General features: G+C 42.9%; 2 protein-coding genes across 6 annotated transcripts; one reads left to right on the top strand and one right to left on the bottom strand.

The window, feature by feature from the left end:
* Positions 1-2,822: 2,822 nt before the first annotated feature.
* On the top strand, positions 2,823-6,846 carry inpp1 (inositol polyphosphate-1-phosphatase). 3 transcript variants are annotated; one of them, XM_072382422.1, is made up of 7 exons: positions 2,823-3,070; positions 3,661-3,899; positions 3,984-4,044; positions 4,280-4,480; positions 4,584-4,758; positions 5,422-5,959; positions 6,154-6,846. In XM_072382422.1, the coding sequence occupies exons 2-6, from the start codon at positions 3,696-3,698 to the stop codon at positions 5,918-5,920; spliced, it is 1,140 nt and encodes a 379-aa protein (XP_072238523.1). In that variant the 5' UTR covers positions 2,823-3,070; positions 3,661-3,695; the 3' UTR covers positions 5,921-5,959; positions 6,154-6,846. The 3 variants fall into 3 exon arrangements, with proteins under 3 accessions (XP_072238523.1, XP_072238522.1, XP_072238524.1); XM_072382421.1 differs by lacking the exon at positions 6,154-6,846 and having other exon boundaries at positions 5,422-5,970; XM_072382423.1 differs by lacking the exon at positions 6,154-6,846 and having other exon boundaries at positions 2,824-3,070; positions 3,694-3,899; positions 5,422-5,970.
* A 1,294-nt stretch (positions 6,847-8,140) lies between these two features.
* On the bottom strand, positions 8,141-16,852 carry dnajc14 (DnaJ (Hsp40) homolog, subfamily C, member 14). Of its 3 annotated transcripts, none has more exons than XM_072382418.1 (7): positions 16,516-16,852; positions 13,748-15,141; positions 13,539-13,645; positions 13,112-13,231; positions 12,795-12,955; positions 12,331-12,433; positions 8,141-10,188 (listed from the first exon to the last, which is right to left on the bottom strand). In XM_072382418.1, exons 2-7 carry the CDS (start codon positions 14,927-14,929, stop codon positions 9,894-9,896), a joined length of 1,968 nt encoding a protein of 655 aa, XP_072238519.1. In that variant the 5' UTR covers positions 14,930-15,141; positions 16,516-16,852; the 3' UTR covers positions 8,141-9,893. The 3 variants fall into 3 exon arrangements, with proteins under 3 accessions (XP_072238519.1, XP_072238520.1, XP_072238521.1); XM_072382419.1 differs by having other exon boundaries at positions 16,727-16,852; XM_072382420.1 differs by lacking the exon at positions 16,516-16,852 and adding an exon at positions 16,202-16,499.
* Between the last annotated feature and the right edge of the window lie 716 nt (positions 16,853-17,568).

Below are 17,568 nucleotides of genomic sequence, written 5' to 3'. Positions count from 1 at the left end.
CCTCGCTTATGATGTCAACAGGCTTGCTCATGACACTCGTCCTCCTGAAGTCGACCACCATCTCCTTGGTCTTGTCCACATTCAGGAGCAGGTGATTCCGGAAAGTCCACAAAGTTGTCCACCAACTGCCTGTACTCTGACTCCTGCCCATCCTTAATACACCACCGCTGCAGAGTCATCAGAGAACTTCTGCAGGTGGCACAATTCAGAGTGGTACTGGAAATCAGAGATGTACAGGGTGAACAGGAATGGAGACAGAACAGTCCCCTGTGGAGCTCCTGTGTTACTGAATACCACATCAGACAGACAGCTCCCAAGACGAACAAACTGCGGTCTATTGGACAGATAATCAACAACCCAGGAGACAGTAGATAGGCTGACACCCATCCCTAGCAGCTTCTCACACAAAATATTTGGCTGAATGGTGTTGAAGGCACTGGAGAAATAAAAAAACATGATCCTCACATTTTCTCCACCACCATTCGGGTGAGAGTGAGCAGGCTGCAGCAGGTAGTTGACAGGATCATCTACACCCACACGAGGCTGGTAGGCAAACTGAAGAGGGTCCAGTGCAGGGTTCACCATCGGTCTCAGGTGGGACAGAACCAGTCTCTCCAGGACTTCCATTGCACTGGTATCCTCTCCTGCAACAGACTCAGGTTGAAAATGTGTTGCAGGATATCAGACAGCTGGGCTGAACAGGACTTAAGGACCCTCAGGCTGATGCCATCAGGTCCTACTGCTTTGGCATGTTGGAGTCTCTCCAGCTGTCTCCTCACCTGGCCAGATGTCACAGTCATGTTAGGGGGAGTGGCAGATCCTTGTTGGAGTTGTGGGGTTGTAGTCCAGGGTACTCAGCAGGGGTGGTTGTGGGGAAAGCAGTGGCTGAGAAGGTGTGAAGGCAGTTCCTGTGTGGGATGGCCCAGCAGGTGGTCCTGAGCTGAATCATTTGAAAAATCCATTCAGCTCATTTGCTCTGTCCTGGCTGCCCCCTCGCTGGTGGTCTTTGATGTTGAAGTCGGTTATCTACTTCATACCCTTCCATACACCCTTGGTGTTTTTCTGCTGTTTGCTCTCCAGCTTTTACCTGTAGGAGTCGTTGCACCTTCTCAGTTTCAACCTCAGCTCACGCTGCGTCCTTTTAAACTCATCCTTGTCACCAGATCTGAAGGCTCTCTACTTTTTACTCATAAGAGCCTTCAAGTCACTGGAAATCCAAGGCTTGTTGTTGGGGAAACAGCGCACAGTCCTAGTGGGGATAGTGGTATCCTCACAGAAGTTGATGTAGTCAGTGATGCAGTCTGTGAGGTTGTTGATATTGCCCCCATGTGGTTCACAGAGTATAGTTCAGTCCGTGGTTTCAAAGCAGTCCTGCATGGTTTCGCTGGCCTCCTGAGTCCACCTTCTCACAGTCCTTGTGGAGACAGGCTGCCTTGAGACTACAGGAACATACTTAGGTGTTAACAGGACCAGGTTGTGGTCTGACCTTCTAAGTGGGGGCAGGGCTGTGGCTCTGTATCCATCTGTAACGTTAGCATACAAACGGTCCAGTGTCCTGTTCTCCCGAGTTGGGAGAGTTGACTCCAGTTATACGTGGTTGAAATCACCATTTATGGCCACACAAATGCCTCCAGGTTTTAAAACTGTAGCCTAGCAATGGTGATGTGTACAGTGTCACATGCTGCTGCTCCAGAAGCTGATGGTGGGATGTAAACACCAATCAAGATAGTGGAGGAAAATTCCCGTGACAAATAATAAGGCTGCATTCTCACAGCAGTTTCCTGTCAGTAATTAATTTATCTGGTTCTCTTACTCGTGGTGGAAGAGACTAACTTGCTCCATATTTTTGTTCTGTTTTATATACATATTTATGTACATACTTTGGCAAGTACGGCAAGAAGCAATTACATCCTTTAAAACATAGAATGTTTTAGCAGTTGTTACAAGAGTAAAATAAAAGGTCTGTTATCATCATGCAAATCAAAGCAATACATTTGTGGACAGTTTGTGAAATGAGGCAGTGAGGCTAACAGTTTGACAATGTAATTTCTTAGATTTTAAAAATGAGGTGAAGAGAAGTAATTTATAAACGTTGACCAGGAGATTTTAGGATAGCAGACAGTGGTAGTTGTATTAAATCTGAGGTGGTGTGCAGGAATCCAACCAATCTGTGTAACTTCAACATTTTTGTAACATATAAGTAACAAAGTGGATTTCTTGATTTAGGAATGTTAAACAATACAGTTTCTTATTTCCCTCCACTATTTTGCATCCATCACAGGCTACTGTCATTTTTGTCACTCCTTACAGCACTGTTGCGCAGCTATATAACAGAATGACTATAAGCAGCATATTAAGACCGTATTTTTAGAAAATGATCGTTGTTTGAAAAGTTTACTCATCTAAAGTACACTGAAATGTCCACAGCTTAGCTTCAAGCTAATTTACATCCCAATTATATTATTTTTACAATCACATTGTATTTTTTTTGTTCCGTTTTGACTTTCCTCACTCATTTAGCTCTATCTGAATGATTCCAATAATGCCAAAACTATAATATTTCACTGGTCATACAAAGCATAAAGCACAAAATAAAGGCCAAAAAAAGTCATCATCTTAAGCTAAGATTAATGTTGCAGCACCGCGATGGAAATTTCTGCCTCCGTGCACATGCAGGAGAAATAATGTTGTCACAAAATCACGCATATAATTCTTATGTTACAACAGCAGGACAGAAGGATTATAATTTCAAATTTTCCACGAACGCACCGCGAGCAGTTTCCTGTTGTCTGCACCTTAGCAAAAACACCGTGCTTTCTGCCTGCGCTCATGTCGTGACCTTGTATTTTTCAGCCTTGATGTGAGAGGAGCGTCGCCCTTCCTGCTATAGGAAACTATCGTAACCAGGGCAGGCAGATCTCAGTGGAAATTAAGAGCCACAATATTATCATTTTACTTCACGGTCTATTTTAGTCGCCGTAACTCTGCAGTACCTGCGTTTGGTGACTGTTGCTCTGACGGGAAAACAACTACCAGGAGGAAGATAAGGACAGTGTGTTACCTGGATTGGGTAAGGTTTTAGTCATTTCGCTGTTGTTTTTCCATCACGTACGTTTAACTCCTTTGCGGCATTACGCCTCATTAACGCTGCGCTAAAGCTTGACAGGTACTGCTGGCTTTATTACAGCTGAGTGGAATGACACTTCGGGCGGTTACATGTCAAAACAAATTAGATGAACAAACAACACAAACATTTAAATGATTTAGATTTCTTGAAGGCCTGTGTTTCCATCCCCAAATAACAGAAGCTGTGGCGTTATTTTAACTCTTTAACGCATGTTATACGCACATAATGTTGTGGGGGTTTTTTTCTGATGTGACTGCTGGTTTTTATGAAGCTGTGTCACAAGAGTTTGGCATACTTTCATGGTACTGACTTGGAAATTGGAGCAGGTAGTGAGCTTTATGGTTTACGTGCCGCCTCTCTGGTTCACATGCAAAGCCCGAAAGCCACATCCTTCCCCCACATTTCTTTTTTCAGATATGCCCTGTTTTCATTTTGAGACTATAATTAGCCAAGAATATGCAGAAGTGACCTCCTTTATCTCATTTTCTCTCTCTCTCTCTCTCTCTTTTACACACACACACCCACTCACACAGTGTGTGCACCCTCTTTGCCTCTCTTTTGTCCAGGCATGGCTGATTTGCTGAAGCTGCTGCTCCGGGTGGCTGAGAAGGCTGCAAACGTGGCTCGGGTCTGCAGGCAGGAGGCTCCTCTGTTTCAGCTCCTTGTGCAGGAGAAGACTGGAGAGGACAAGAACAAGAAGTTTGTGCAGGACTTCAAGACGCTCGCCGATGTGGTGATCCAGGAAATGATCAAACATGATGTCGGCGCACAGGTGGGAGCGGTTTAGGGGTGAACCAACAGGACAAGTTCCAACTGGGTTGCATTTTTATTGTGCCATGTGGTTCTTTTTGTGCAGTTCCCCGAAATGCTTGGCTTCATTCATGGAGAGGAGTCCAACAAATTTGAAAACGGGCTTGGTAATGACTTGGTATTACACATAACACCCTACATGTTGCGTCATGGAAACAGTAAACAAATACCGGAAGGGCTAAACATAAATTCCGACATAATGATAGGTACATATTTCAGTGGAACCAAAAGCCCACACTTCCCTGTGTCACTGTGTAAAGATTCAATCATGCCACACCTTGTGCAGTACAAACATTTGAAGTGGTTTGTTGTAAGGTGATCAAAGCCTCTTTGTGTCACCAGGAGAGAGTGTGACAGTCACCGTGTGTAGCACAGAGGAGGAGACTGCGAAACTGCTGGCCACGGTGTTAGATGGTGACCACACGGCGGCTTCTCTGCTAGCTCAAGCCATCCACCAAGACCCGACAGCCATCGAAGCGAGCACAGATGGCCTCACGGTTCCACTCAGCCCCTCTGAGCTAGGCATCTGGATTGACCCCATAGGTAAAAAGCCTACTTTTTTTTATCTAAAATCTCAATCAAAGAAACTCCTGTGAGCTGAGCTGAATATTGATATTGTATTCATGTCTTTTATTTTTTTTTTTAGATGCCACCAGCCAGTACATAAAGGGACGCGAGGAGGTGCTGGAGGAGGGCCTCTTGTCCCCTTCAGGTCTGCACTGTGCACTGGTCCTCATCGGGGTCTACCTCCGGAGCACAGGCGAGCCTGTCATGGGGGTTATCAACCAGCCGTTTAACCAGAAAGATCCAGCGGGTGGAGGGTGAGTTAAAACACAAAATATGTGTCACTAATGATTTGTCTTCACCGTTTTACGACACTTTTGTTTTTAAATTGTCTCTTACCTTCATCAACCCTCACTTTGCCAAACTGTTTTAATCATGTCTACTGAACTATGAATGTGGATGTTTCCTACATTTGATAATCCAACCCCTCGTCCATATTTTTAACACATTTCCTTATATTATGAAGAGTTTTAAATCTGTAGGCTAGTTGGGAGATCTGCAGCTGAACCTGGTGATTTAACAGTTAGATACCGTGCATCTCACAGATTTGATCTCAAGCTTCTGCATCATTTAGCTTTTTACGACAACATTCACCTCAGACTTGTGTTGCAGAAATGTTTAATGGATTATATTTGCTAACCTTGAGCTTTTTTACCTTTTAATTTTCTGATCTGGTCTATCTTTTGCTGACTCATGCAATTATTCTCTCAGAGCTTTTTGCTTTGAGAGTCAACAAAAACTTGGCCCGAGGATGGCGTGAACAACTCCCTAACTTTGTGAATAACCGTTTGTGAAGTTGGGCTTATGACCAACGCTTTAGTAAATGTCAGCTTAATATAACTGGTTTGGTGGGTAGCTGTGTGTTTTTCCAGCATGAAGTTTGGCCTTCTGACCTGACCATTGATTCTTTGCATTCTCAGCTGGAGAGGGAAGCATTACTGGGGTGTGTCCTGGGGCAACATCAACGTCTGCTCAGTGTCGCTGCCAAAAGGTGGACCTGGGGGGGAGCAGGGGCTGTCTGCGGTGCTTAGCTCCAGTGAGAAGCAGGTGGTGAAGGAAGCTCTCACCACACTGTGCGGCCCTGACAAGCTGAAGTATGCTTCTGGAGCCGGCTACAAGATCCTGTGCGTCATCCTGGGCCTGGCTGATGTTTATGTTCTTTCAGAGGGAAGCACCTTTAAGTGGGACTCTTGCGCCCCTCATGCACTGCTCCGAGCCCTCGGAGGAGGTGTGGTGGACTTGACTAAGAGTCTGCAGTCTATATGTGGAGCACAGGATCACAAGACAGAACTGACCTACCACCAGCCTTACACTGAGTACACGGGAGCCGACCGGTGGGCTAATCATGGCGGCCTGGTGGCGTATCGAGACTGTTCTCATCTACGCATCATCAACGGGGCTCTGAAAGGCAAGCTGTAGATGAAAGTGAAGAAGTCAGTCCAAACTGAAGTATTTAATGTTGCATATATGATCATATGAATGTTTTCTATATTCTTCGGGGGGGGGGGGGGGGGGGGGGGGGGGGGGGGGGTGTAGAGGTGAAATATTTTAATCAGAAATATAACCGTTTTATTTTGAACCACATTTGTGTGTATGTACATGTGTGTTAAAAGCAAAGTGAACGTCAGTTCAAAGCCAAAAGATAAATTAAGGTAATATATGATCAAAAAAAAATATTAATGCTGAGTTTTGTTACACAAAATGTTTGCTATGACTCTCACAAGCCTTTAAAGATTCATGCCTCCATTTTCCATACCTATCCCAGCTGCTATTTGCTGGTAGACCCTGGACAAGATCGCAGGTCAACACAGAGTCAAACAACAATACACGCTCATACTTACTCCCACAGTCAAGCCAGAGAACCCAGAGAGAACCCAGAGAGAACCCGGGGAGAACCCAGAGAGAACCCAGAGAGAACCCAGAGAGAACCCAGAGAGAACCCGGGGAGAACCCGGAGAGAACCCGGGGAGAACCCGGGGAGAACCCGGGGAGAACCCAGAGAGAACCCAGAGAGAACCCGGGGAGAACCCAGAGAGAACCCAGAGAGAACCCGGGGAGAACCCAGAGAGAACCCGGGGAGAACCCAGAGAGAACCCGGAGAGAACCCGGAGAGTACCCAGAGAGAACCCAGAGAGAACCCGGGGAGAACGTGGAAACGTTACGCATAAAGACCCCAGGCGGGACCCATATCCAGAACCTTCTCGCTGTGGGGTGACAGAGCAAACACCCACATCATCGCGCAGCCCCGTAAAGACCGACGTTTGCCACATGTATCCCAAAACACAAGCAAGCCAAGTCAAAGGTTCAACGATTTGATATTCAGAAGCATAATATATATAAAGAAACCTGTCTTCTGCTAAAGTTAGGTGTAAATATACCAAGGTGGCTTATTTATAATGTGTCAAAAACCATGCGGGAAAATAAACCTGCAGCTCAGGCTTCCACTGTCGTCAAAAATCAAATAAATAAATGTATGCGTTGGGGGTTTATTTTTGAGGTAGTTTTTCCAAACAGAGCTGTTTAGATGTTGGCTTCTTCCTTGCAGACAGAGCAAACTAAGCCTTATTTGTCAATGTTTTTTTTTAGTTCAGACCTGCAAGACAGACGCTGAATATTTCTGAGATGGTTTCCGTGTTGCATGTAGAAATGTTATCCTAGTTAGAGGGAGCGAGAGGGCTCACTGCTGAGAAACGCTGTCCTGCTGGAGGAAATGTAACGAGGCGTCATAAGACTGCTTCCGACCAACGCACAGCGTCTTCTTTGTTCTAAAGAATTGCAGTTCTGAAAGCGTTTTCACAATTTTTCTATCGAATTCAACAAGTGAAAGGTCATAACGGCAGCCACCTTTTTTTAAACGGCTCCTTGTAAGGAGCAGAGGGATCCACACGGCCTGCCCTCTTTCCAGCGCCGTAACAGTTTGTTAAAGGTCAGCAAGTGAAAAAGAAATGAGGTATAACGGTGACTCAGAGTCAGTTTCGCTGTGGATTCACAGTTGAATAACACATTAAGCCAGAATGAGGGATGGGTCCCATGCAGGCAGCAACAGGTTTGCAGTGTGTGTGTGTGTGTGTGGGTGTGTGTAACCTCCCTTCAACCGGTTACTTTTTTCTTCTGTATATGTATTATATGGTCAAACGTTTATATGCAGTGACGTGGATTGTAACGGACAAATCATGTTTATATAACGAGCAGAAAATGGAACAAACATTGTGCATTTAGGAAATCGTCTTTATTCTGAAAACCAGAGAAAGCGGGGAAAACAAATCCAACTGTGAATTTTAAAACCCTTTGCCAGACAGGAACTCGCCTCCTAATTTCCTACAAAAAAAAAACAAAAAAAAACCTGATGATTGTCAGATATTTTTTGCAATAATTCTGCATATTCTGTCGAAAAAACTTAAAAAGAAAAACCAAAAACTCCGGCTTGTCGGCTTCCGAACTGCTACCTCTTTAACACACAGCACCGCACAATCTCAATTCACAAAGTATGGAAAACAAAGCATTGTGTTAAACGTGGTCATGGCTGTGGGTCCAGTTTCCTAAACGGGGACGGACGCAGGTAATCGTAGGTTTATTGTGATCTGAAAACACGAGTACAACTAAAATGAAGAAACACTGAAGATCTGGAGCTAATACGAGTTTGTTAGATTGTTAAATTTCACTCTGCCAATCATAAACTCCTTTTAGCTCTCGTTTGCTTTTTACCAAAACTTTTTACTCAATTCAGGAAAAGGCTTATAACTTGGAACTGGCTATTTAGGCTTCACTTATTCACTCCATGTTTGGAAAACTGCTCAAACAGAACAAAGGCTACTTGACACATGAGCAGAGACGTGGCAAACTTACCTTCCTGCTCATGTAAACTACATTTGCTCCTGTCAAGCTTCCACATTACGCCTTACAGCAACACTCCGCATTTCCTGTGTTTTCCCCAGAGTCTAATGGTTGTGCAATAAAAGTTTGTTTTTCAATATTTGACCCCCAAAAAAAAATCTTAATATGCAAGTGAGCGGTTAGCTTCGAGCTTAGCTGCAGCAGCAGCTGGAGGGGGTCTGGTCTGGGTAACTGGCTGGTGAGTGATGTTGTGACAGTGGTGGGTGTGCAAACTAAAAGAAAATCAACACAAATTAAAACTGTAAACATTAAAAACAACAAAAAAAAAACAGTCTTTATCAAATGCCTTGATGCGTGTAATTGCCATATCACTACACTCAGAATCCTCACATCAAGTGTAAACAACAACAGCGTATACTTCTTCTTCTTTAAATGAAGCTATGGTTAAAAATAAAGTGTCACTCCTATGCAAGTCAACGAAACCGACTCCTCCGTGTTGTTGCAACCTGCGACACTGAGGAGATTAAAACCCAAGTTTTTATCAGATTTTCTGTGAACCTGTGACGTTCGAATTTGAACCACATGAACCGTAATCGAATAAGAGTTTTGGAGCACAAGACTGCAAAAGCTCTAAGGAGCCATAGAGGTGGCATCGCAGGCGGGAAGGGAGGAGACAAAATAAAATATTACTCGTTATGTAATCATTACCAGGATGGCTGGAATCAAAGGAAACAAAAGAGTCATGACTTCACATGCTATGAAACTAGCAGAAAATAGCTCTACGAGTGACTTTTAAACCACTCAAGAAGGCCCAATGTAAATTTTCCATTGAACCAGTCTTTTTTCTTCCCTAATCTGAAAGAAAGACTTATTATGTTGAATCGGCGTGTCATGTTTCCGATAATGTGGTTCAGATGTGTCGAGTTTAAGAGTCGGTTTAGATTAACTCCTGACGTACGGAGGAAGAGGCGCTGCTCCAGAAGCAGATCCGAACCTCGCTATCAACAGTGACACAGACACAGTGAAGCTGTGCAGGTCCTCATCTTCATCTTCATTGCTCGGTTAAGTGATCCATAAATCCCACCGACTGCACTCTTCTCCTCAACCGTCACCGCCCTGAGCCGGCGTTTTACGAGCAACCTCACATAAAGCATTAAGACAACCGAAAAAACCAAAGTGAAGCATGAAAATGCAGGCGAGTAAATCATGCAGTGACGATGGATTTGGCAGGAAATCATGAAAAGGAAAATATCTCATTACAGCATCCCGATAAGGATTTCAGTTTCAAAGGCTACAGTCATCTTTAAGACCGACAACAAAATGAGATGCAATGACCGGTACAGCACCATCACTACCACCTCTTCAATACTCATTAAGTGAACTGGCTCCTCTTCATGATCAGTCTCTCTGCTCTGGCTGATCTGACTTCAGCCTTATACCCAGGGGTCGTCTCCAGTCCAGACAGTGGCATGCCAACAGGCAGGCGAGAGACAAGCATGGCCATTATTTATTGCGTCCCTGCACTGGTCATTTTCATACACTAATGGGTCAACGAGCTTCACCTCTGGAAGGGTTTGCGAACCTTCTTCCTCCTTCTGGGGGGTTTGCCACTTTCAGTCCACGTCTCGTTGGGATCTGGCCGATGTCCCCCCGGCATGAAGAAACCTGTTTGACCCGGGGGAGGTGAGAACGAAGCTGCCCCGGCACCAGGGGGGTGATGATGAGGTGGACCTGAGGGGAAGAAGTTTCCATTGGCAGCCATGTCATTAGGCGGTCCTCCCTTGAAGATTCTGTTGAAGAAGTCCTGCAAGTCGGCCGGGTTTGTGGGACCTGTGGCGTGTTCTGATGGCGTCCTGAAAGAAAACAGAATGTCCTGAGTTTCTTGTTTATCCATTTATTTTGTTGTTCTGGTGAAATAATGCTCTTTTCTACTTGTACAGACAGCATTGTGCCTGTGCCATACGAGCGCAACAAACAAGGTTCTATATAATGAATATGAGAAGAGAGTTTCATATGCAGAACTGTCCTTTTCTTGGGGTTAAAATACAGCTGGACAACTGACACAAAACAATGGTTTGATGGACAGGTGTGGAGGATTCCTTCATTCTTCCTTTATTAATCAGACAAGGAATCTGCTGTGAACCCACAACATGCAGTCAAAGGAGCTCTAAGAGAGGCTAAACCTGACAACCAGTGTCATGTTGGGCTACGTTGTGGTAGATAAAACAAATGAAAGATACTCAGAAGTTACACCCTCTCTCGTGTTTAGGCTACAGCGGCTGATAAAAACAAAAGTAGATGGAGAAATACCTACATACAAGCAAACACCTGCAGATAGCTTCAGTAAAGGCCTTGTGAAAGTATCACAAAAGAGGAGACGCATTCATTGGTGATGTCTCTTTGGGTTCCAGACTTCAAGCAGTCAAGCAGTAATTCAAATAACCCCCCCCCCCAAAAAAAAGGGCTGAAATAAAGCACTGAAAACTATTTGGAAATGAATATGTTCAAATCTGAACATAAAGCTCCAAACACAAGAGGGAGCTCTTGTTACTCCAGACTAAACAGGCTGCTGGTATGTATTTATGTGATAAAGACATCATAATGAAATTCATATACTGTATTTTCATGCAGACATTTGTTTTTCTTGACCTCAAACCTAATTTTGTTTCATTTTTGCAATGATGTCTTAAAGTTTCTGCGTGTGAGTAATGATTCCTTTATTTCTCATCATCTGGGTTGAACCTACTGTTCCAGGTCGGCTGGGCTGTTATCCACATTACCCTTAATGTCAGCAGGGCACAACCAGCTGTAGAAAAGTAAGGCTGTAATTCCTCCAAAAGCAATTATACACTTTTACAATTGAAAACTAATGTAATATAGACTCTTATTGTGAGCAGACAACTTGGAAGTGAAAATATCCAAAAATGGTTGAATACGTGGGTTGACACGGGGCTCAGTATCTGACTTTTACATTGTGCAGCTACAGAAGCGTTGGAGTTATTACAGAGTCGAGTCGGCAATAAAACCAAAGTTCAAAGTCAATAAACTCTTTCAGCCAGACAACAACATACGCAGCACTGTATACAAGACTAAATACAGCCTTTACCATGAACCAAAAGTGACAAATTAAGCAGCCTGAATCAAGCTGATGAATATATAAATACATTACATAGACACAAGAATCATAGCAATACGTTCTCTGTGGAAATCTGTGGATTTAGCTCACAATTATCACAGAATTGTGACTGCAGAACTGTTTTTGAACTGCTAAAAAAGCCGTGCTGATAGTATGTTTTGGGAGAGGCCAGGCCTGATCGAAACTGCAGGACCTCAGAAGGGTCAGTCTTCAGATATATGGTACTAGGAGGTTTAGAGAAAACATGTCAAGATGGAACCAAGATGTCTGGACCTTCCTTATAGAAATCATATGAGGAAGATAATGCCTAAAGACAGATGTATTGTTTTGCACATACTTTAGAGTATAAATAAGACCTGGTTTCTTTGTTCGAGGTCTTACCGCTGATGCATGCGAGCTGTATGACCCGGTGTGCACCGTATTATAGAATACTCTCTACTAAAGACTCTTGATTCCAATCTCATTGATTCCAGCCTAATCTACTTTGACTCTTGGTCCTTATGACAACATAAAGGCTGCTCAGGAAACCCTTCTTACAAGTGCGTTATCATCGAAGTTCATTTGTTTGTGTCATTTAAAACAACTGGGTTTTTTTTGAAAGATGAGCGCTCTTGTTCTTGACTTACTGCTCCTACTTTTTATTGTACAAGTTAAATAATGAAACAGGGCCACACTCCACTCAATGTAACAATAAACGTGAAAGAGAGGGACAAAAGAGAGTGTGTTCATGCACCTGGACATTCAGAAGAATAACCAGATGTAAGAAGAGATGATAACTTGAGCGCCACTTGATTCACTGACAACCTTTTTATGAATTTCTGACCACAGTGAGCCAAAACCTACACCTGCAGGGACGTACCTTTGTCGTGGAGTGTTGCTATTGTTCTTCGAACCGAAGGAGATGTGATACGGTACACGATGCGTGTCGGGAGAAATGCCTATTCTCTGGCAACCCGCCCACTCTGAAACATGACAGTATCACAACACGTCACTCGACTGAGGCCGAAAAGAACAAGTAAAAGAAAACAGCAGTTTACTGACTTCCAATAAGTGGCCCCAGCTCTGTTTATTACAGCTGTGCACGATGTTGCCAGTACTGGGCAGCTGATGGGGTTAGTTGAACAGGTTTTGGTTTTCTTTGTTTATTTTTGTTTGTCTTTCTAATGAAGTGAGTCTTGAAAAGTTCCCCTGAAATTAGCTTAACAACCAGATGGAAAGACAGCTCAGATTTAATAAACAAGGATGATTTAATGCAAACCACAGGACTACAGCTTGTTACTGATGAGCAGGGCAGCAAATCTTTAAATAGAAGCTGATGTTTACCTGTAATATCATACACCTTTCCTTCCATACAAGCAAAGTATGTGATGCGTAGACCCAACATGCTGGACTCAGCCCACAGGTCCCCCTCCTCAGCACTATGGCAACAGTTGCATTCAGCACAGAACCGGGCCTCAGCAGGGTCACGATCCATCTCAAATCGCCTTCACACATACAAGACAGTAAGGAAGTACCACTGTGGTGAAAGGTAATTACACTAAAAACGATTCAGCGATAGTTCATTAAGCACTGTACGTTTAGGGACATTACACCAATATTGTGATGAGGGTAATGATGATGCTGGGTGTGTAGCAACATACTTGTGCTTGCCTTCACATTTAGTACACATCATGGTGTTCATCGCTTCCTTCAGGTCATCCTGCAGTTTGGTGAGAAACTCATTCATGGACTTTGAGAGCTCAGTCGCTGCCATCCGCTTCCTGCAAGGGAATGAAACAACGGTTTGCTGATGCAAAATAACAGCCGGGAAGTCAGGTACCGAGGTTATGTATCAGTTTAGGCCAGTTATTGAAAACCATCTAAACAGAAAATCACATGGAGAGCAGAATCAACTGTAGCCTTTTCTATGACTATTGCAAAACTTTGGAGTGTCTATTGAGTGCGATTTTTACATCTCAACACAGAAGACAAGGTGAAAATATGACAGCACTTCCATAATAATGGTAAAATATTTATTTCTTTCCTTGTTCTGTCTTGGTTTTGCAGCACATTTCTCTGTTTACTTACAACTCATACTCTCGTCGCGTCTCAGGGTTACTGACAATATCCCAAGCTGCCCTGAGAACCTTGAACGCCTCTCCAGCTCGTGGGTGTTTGTTCTTGTCTGGATGGACCTGAAAATTGACAGTAAAAATTTGATTATCAATGCTTACTGCCGGCAACCAAATATAATATTGAAGCGACAATTCTGATTTTCTTGTATCCACCAGACACACCTGGACAGCCAGCTGCCTGTAGGCCTTCTTCAGCTCAGTCTCTGTGGCATGCACCTCCACACCAAGCACTATAAAGGGGTCCAGCTCATCCTCTGGTACCTCAGCCAACGCCAACAATCTCTCCAACTCTTGGACTGGCTCACCTCTTCCTGCCCTGCTGGGCGACTCAGGTGTTGATGGCGGTATGCGACCAACCCTCTTGAACTTGCTTCGAATTCTGTCCAGCAGGGACACCACCATCTTCCAAAACCTTGACTCCAGAAAAGCTGTCCAGTAACGTTTCCCCCTCTCTCCACTAATACGAACCAATACCCCCTTTGCCCACTGGGAACCGAGAATCACTAAAGCACAGAAAAGTCTGAAACAAGATAAGACAGTTGTCTTTACCCACTTCACCGACCTCACAGTTTTGTCCAGCAGGTCAGCTCCTGTGCGTTTTGTCCATTTCAGAATCCGATTAACATCTGCCTTCATTCCAGGTACATCAGTGATTTTTTCAAGAAGCTGCTGCCCAAACTTGTAAAGTTTCACAACACCGGTTTCCACTCCAACTCCACAATTGTGAGTTAAAGTCACGATAATCTCAATCAACATGTGGATGCATGAGATGCACCAAAAGCTCACAGATTCTGAGAAAATCTCTTTGAAAGCTAAAACAAGTTGGTTGCCAGTCCGCCGACGACCCCGGTTCTGCTGATGGTGGTGGTGGTTGCGTCTGCGAGTCTGCTTGTGCCGACCGCCACTTGACATAACATTGCCTTTCTGAAAGGAGGAAAAAGCGCTCTGACCACTCTGCTCTAACACTGATCCACTGCTTCTTAATTTGCACTTCCTGCCACTTCCATTCATGTGCTGCTCCTTTGCGGCTTCATCCTCTTCTTGATTTATAACCTCCGAGTTCTCATGATCTGCACCACTGTCATGCTCAATACCATCTGAAACCTCCTCAGTATCATCTTTTGCCTCCGTGGACCCACAGTACTCTGCTTCACCAGCTCCAGAGTCTTGTGGTGTGGCTAGATTTGGGATTTCCTGAGATTTGAGATAGGATGTTTTGTCCTCCTGCTCACAGTCATCATCAGTCTTTCTGGCCTGCCACTGACTTAAGTCGGGCACTGAGGCAGAATCACCATCGGGGCTTTCCTCATCATCCATCTCCTTCTCAGCTGCGTCTTTCTCCATGTCGCTTACAGCTGTCTGATTGAAGAGCTGTAAAGTTGGAATCTCACAAAAGAGGATCTCCTAAATCCATAATCAGCAGCAACATTTTCCCCTGAGTCCCATTCAAAAGTGAGACTGGGGGTTCCTAACAGCCAGACTCAGGACTGCCATGTCAGTGGCCACTTGTAGGTGTTAAACCGCTTTTACACAGCTCACATGATGCAGTGGGTCACCTGAAAAGCAACACATGAGTGTAAATGAGTACTTATCGCACAGCACACATTCCTCAATTAATCAGTCGAAGTCCTGTGATCAAGACATTTGCCACATTTGGAGACAAATCGGTAAAAAGGCTTTTAGTTTTCACTACTACTACTACTACAACGTGATCATTTGCCGCCAAATGTGTTAACATCAGAGCAGCAGTGGAATGAAAGAAAAGGACTAATCTAAGGTATCTGTCCTACGCATGTCCTCATTTTATGCCAGTTTAGACTCATCAACATCTCAGCTGAAGAATACTGTAATTTTCATTCCACTCCATTTAACGCAGCTTCATCTACAAGTTACTCTATAATGTTTTTTGTCGTGTTTTTTTCTTACACAAACAATACTCAAAACGTTTTTAAACAGCGTTTTTGACTGAAAAGATCTAATCAACAAGTTAATCAGCAGAAATATGGCAGCTATTTTGATAATAGTTTTGGACATTTGTAAAAAAATTCAATTTAAAATTTTTTTTAAAAAATTTCTAAGGTTCTTTTTTGCAAAGCAAACGAGCAGCAAATCAATAGGGAAAATAATACAAAGCTGCTTTCAAAAGAGTTTAAGATAAGCTCCACCACAACTAACCTATAGTTGTAAAATACTGCTTTTACATAATCATTTACATAATAACCATGACTATATAACAGCAACAAGGAACATTTGTCTGATTTCAGTACTTTTAACACTGCTTGATAACAGTTACACATATCTACATAAATGAGTACTTTTCCAGTGTGTCATTGATACTTTTACTTTAGTATACTGCTTTCTTAACACCTTCTAGAGACTTGATCATAACTGGAAAACAACGTTGTTTTAAGGAAACGTCCTCTTCCAAAGATCAGCCAACAAAGAATATTGTCATTCATTTACGTTTAACTTTGAGATAATGACAATGAGTGCATTTGTCCAGTTATAGTAGAGGTGAGAATAGGAAAAACAAACATACTCTGTGAAACATGTCCATGTGTAAATGCAAAACAAATAACAGTAAATAATACTGTTTTGTTTGCTAATGCAGCTTACTAAAGTCGAACACAGTATCAAAAAATTGAAGGTGAAGTAAGTAAACGCTACAAAGTGTAAAGCCGACAAATACAGGCAAACAGCTCTCACGGACAGCTTCCTTTCTAAAGAATTTCATGTTAAGGGTGTTAGCACAATATGTTTTGTTTTTGTTTTTTTACACGTCAGCTAATGTTAACTAGGTGTTAGCATGAGGAGGCAGGATGACAGACATAGCTGAAATAAGCTCACGTATGAGTGGCTAACCTGGTAATATTTCCACTATATAGGGTGTCAAACGAAGATAAAACGATGACACAAAGATGTACTGTTACCGTTGACGTCTTTAGCTCTCAAGCAACCAACCCATCCGCTAACTGTTAGCTAGTGACAGTTACGAACTGGGCTAGCTAATATTAACGCTTGTTTCCTCTTCCTGTAGAGTTTGACGAGTGCGCCAAGACAGGTTTCAAACACAGGACGAGTCCAGTAAGTAAAAGTATTCTTTCCCGTTTTGCATTCAAACAAACCAGATGTCAAATATACCTCTCAAAATAACTGTGTAACCTTGTTTGTTAACAGACAGCCAAGTGTCCGTGTTGTTTTTTTGTTTTTTTTCCAAACCCACTTCTTCTTCTGCCCTTTTCCCTACTTTCATCAACTTTCTTCTTCCTCCTCCAATCGCTTCTTCGCTGTTTCCTGACAGTTAACAAACAACAGAGGAACGCTACTGCCATCTAACGTTGTACAGACCGCTCGTGATTACTTTGAAAATAGTTGTTACTTAGTTAAGAATAAACGTCAACGTCATTCGTAATATAAGCCAATGAATCACGTAAAATTAATTCCAATTTGAATACTAATCTGAATCTGAACACCAGTACATAGAAAATCAAAATATTAATACAAACTCAAATGTGGAGCATGCATATATTCTTTCTTCTTTAAAATAATGTTATTGTTAAGATAATACAATTTGAACATTGAGCATCCTTACAATACACTCTACTGGCACACACTGCAGTGCACAGTATATGTGTAGTTTACAACATACATTGCTGGTTGCTGTAAAATAGGCTAGTTTACGTCAAAATCTGCATAATAAAAAGCATCAAAATACTCCATTATAAATGGTGATTGAAAAGAAACACCTCAGTGTCCTTGAGTTATGACACCAGTAACAAACTGCCAGCCTGAGAGGTGAAACCCATCTTGACATGCACATTTAGAATTGGTGAAATCAAATCATCCCTACAAAAACATGACTTTCTAAAAATGCCTGCAAGTGTGTTACAGTGTATTTTGCTGCCAAATTTTAAGATGTATTTTGAAAAGGTCTAAGTCTAAATGTAATCATTTGATTACAAAACAGATAACATGTAATCAGT

This window comes from Leuresthes tenuis, unplaced genomic scaffold (genome assembly GCF_036924035.1).
Source record: "Leuresthes tenuis unplaced genomic scaffold, fLeuTen1.0.hap1 SCAF_3, whole genome shotgun sequence".
NCBI classification, from domain to species: domain Eukaryota; kingdom Metazoa; phylum Chordata; class Actinopteri; order Atheriniformes; family Atherinopsidae; genus Leuresthes; species Leuresthes tenuis.
Note: the sequence above shows the minus strand (reverse complement) of the source record. Positions and strands in the feature narration are given on the sequence as shown.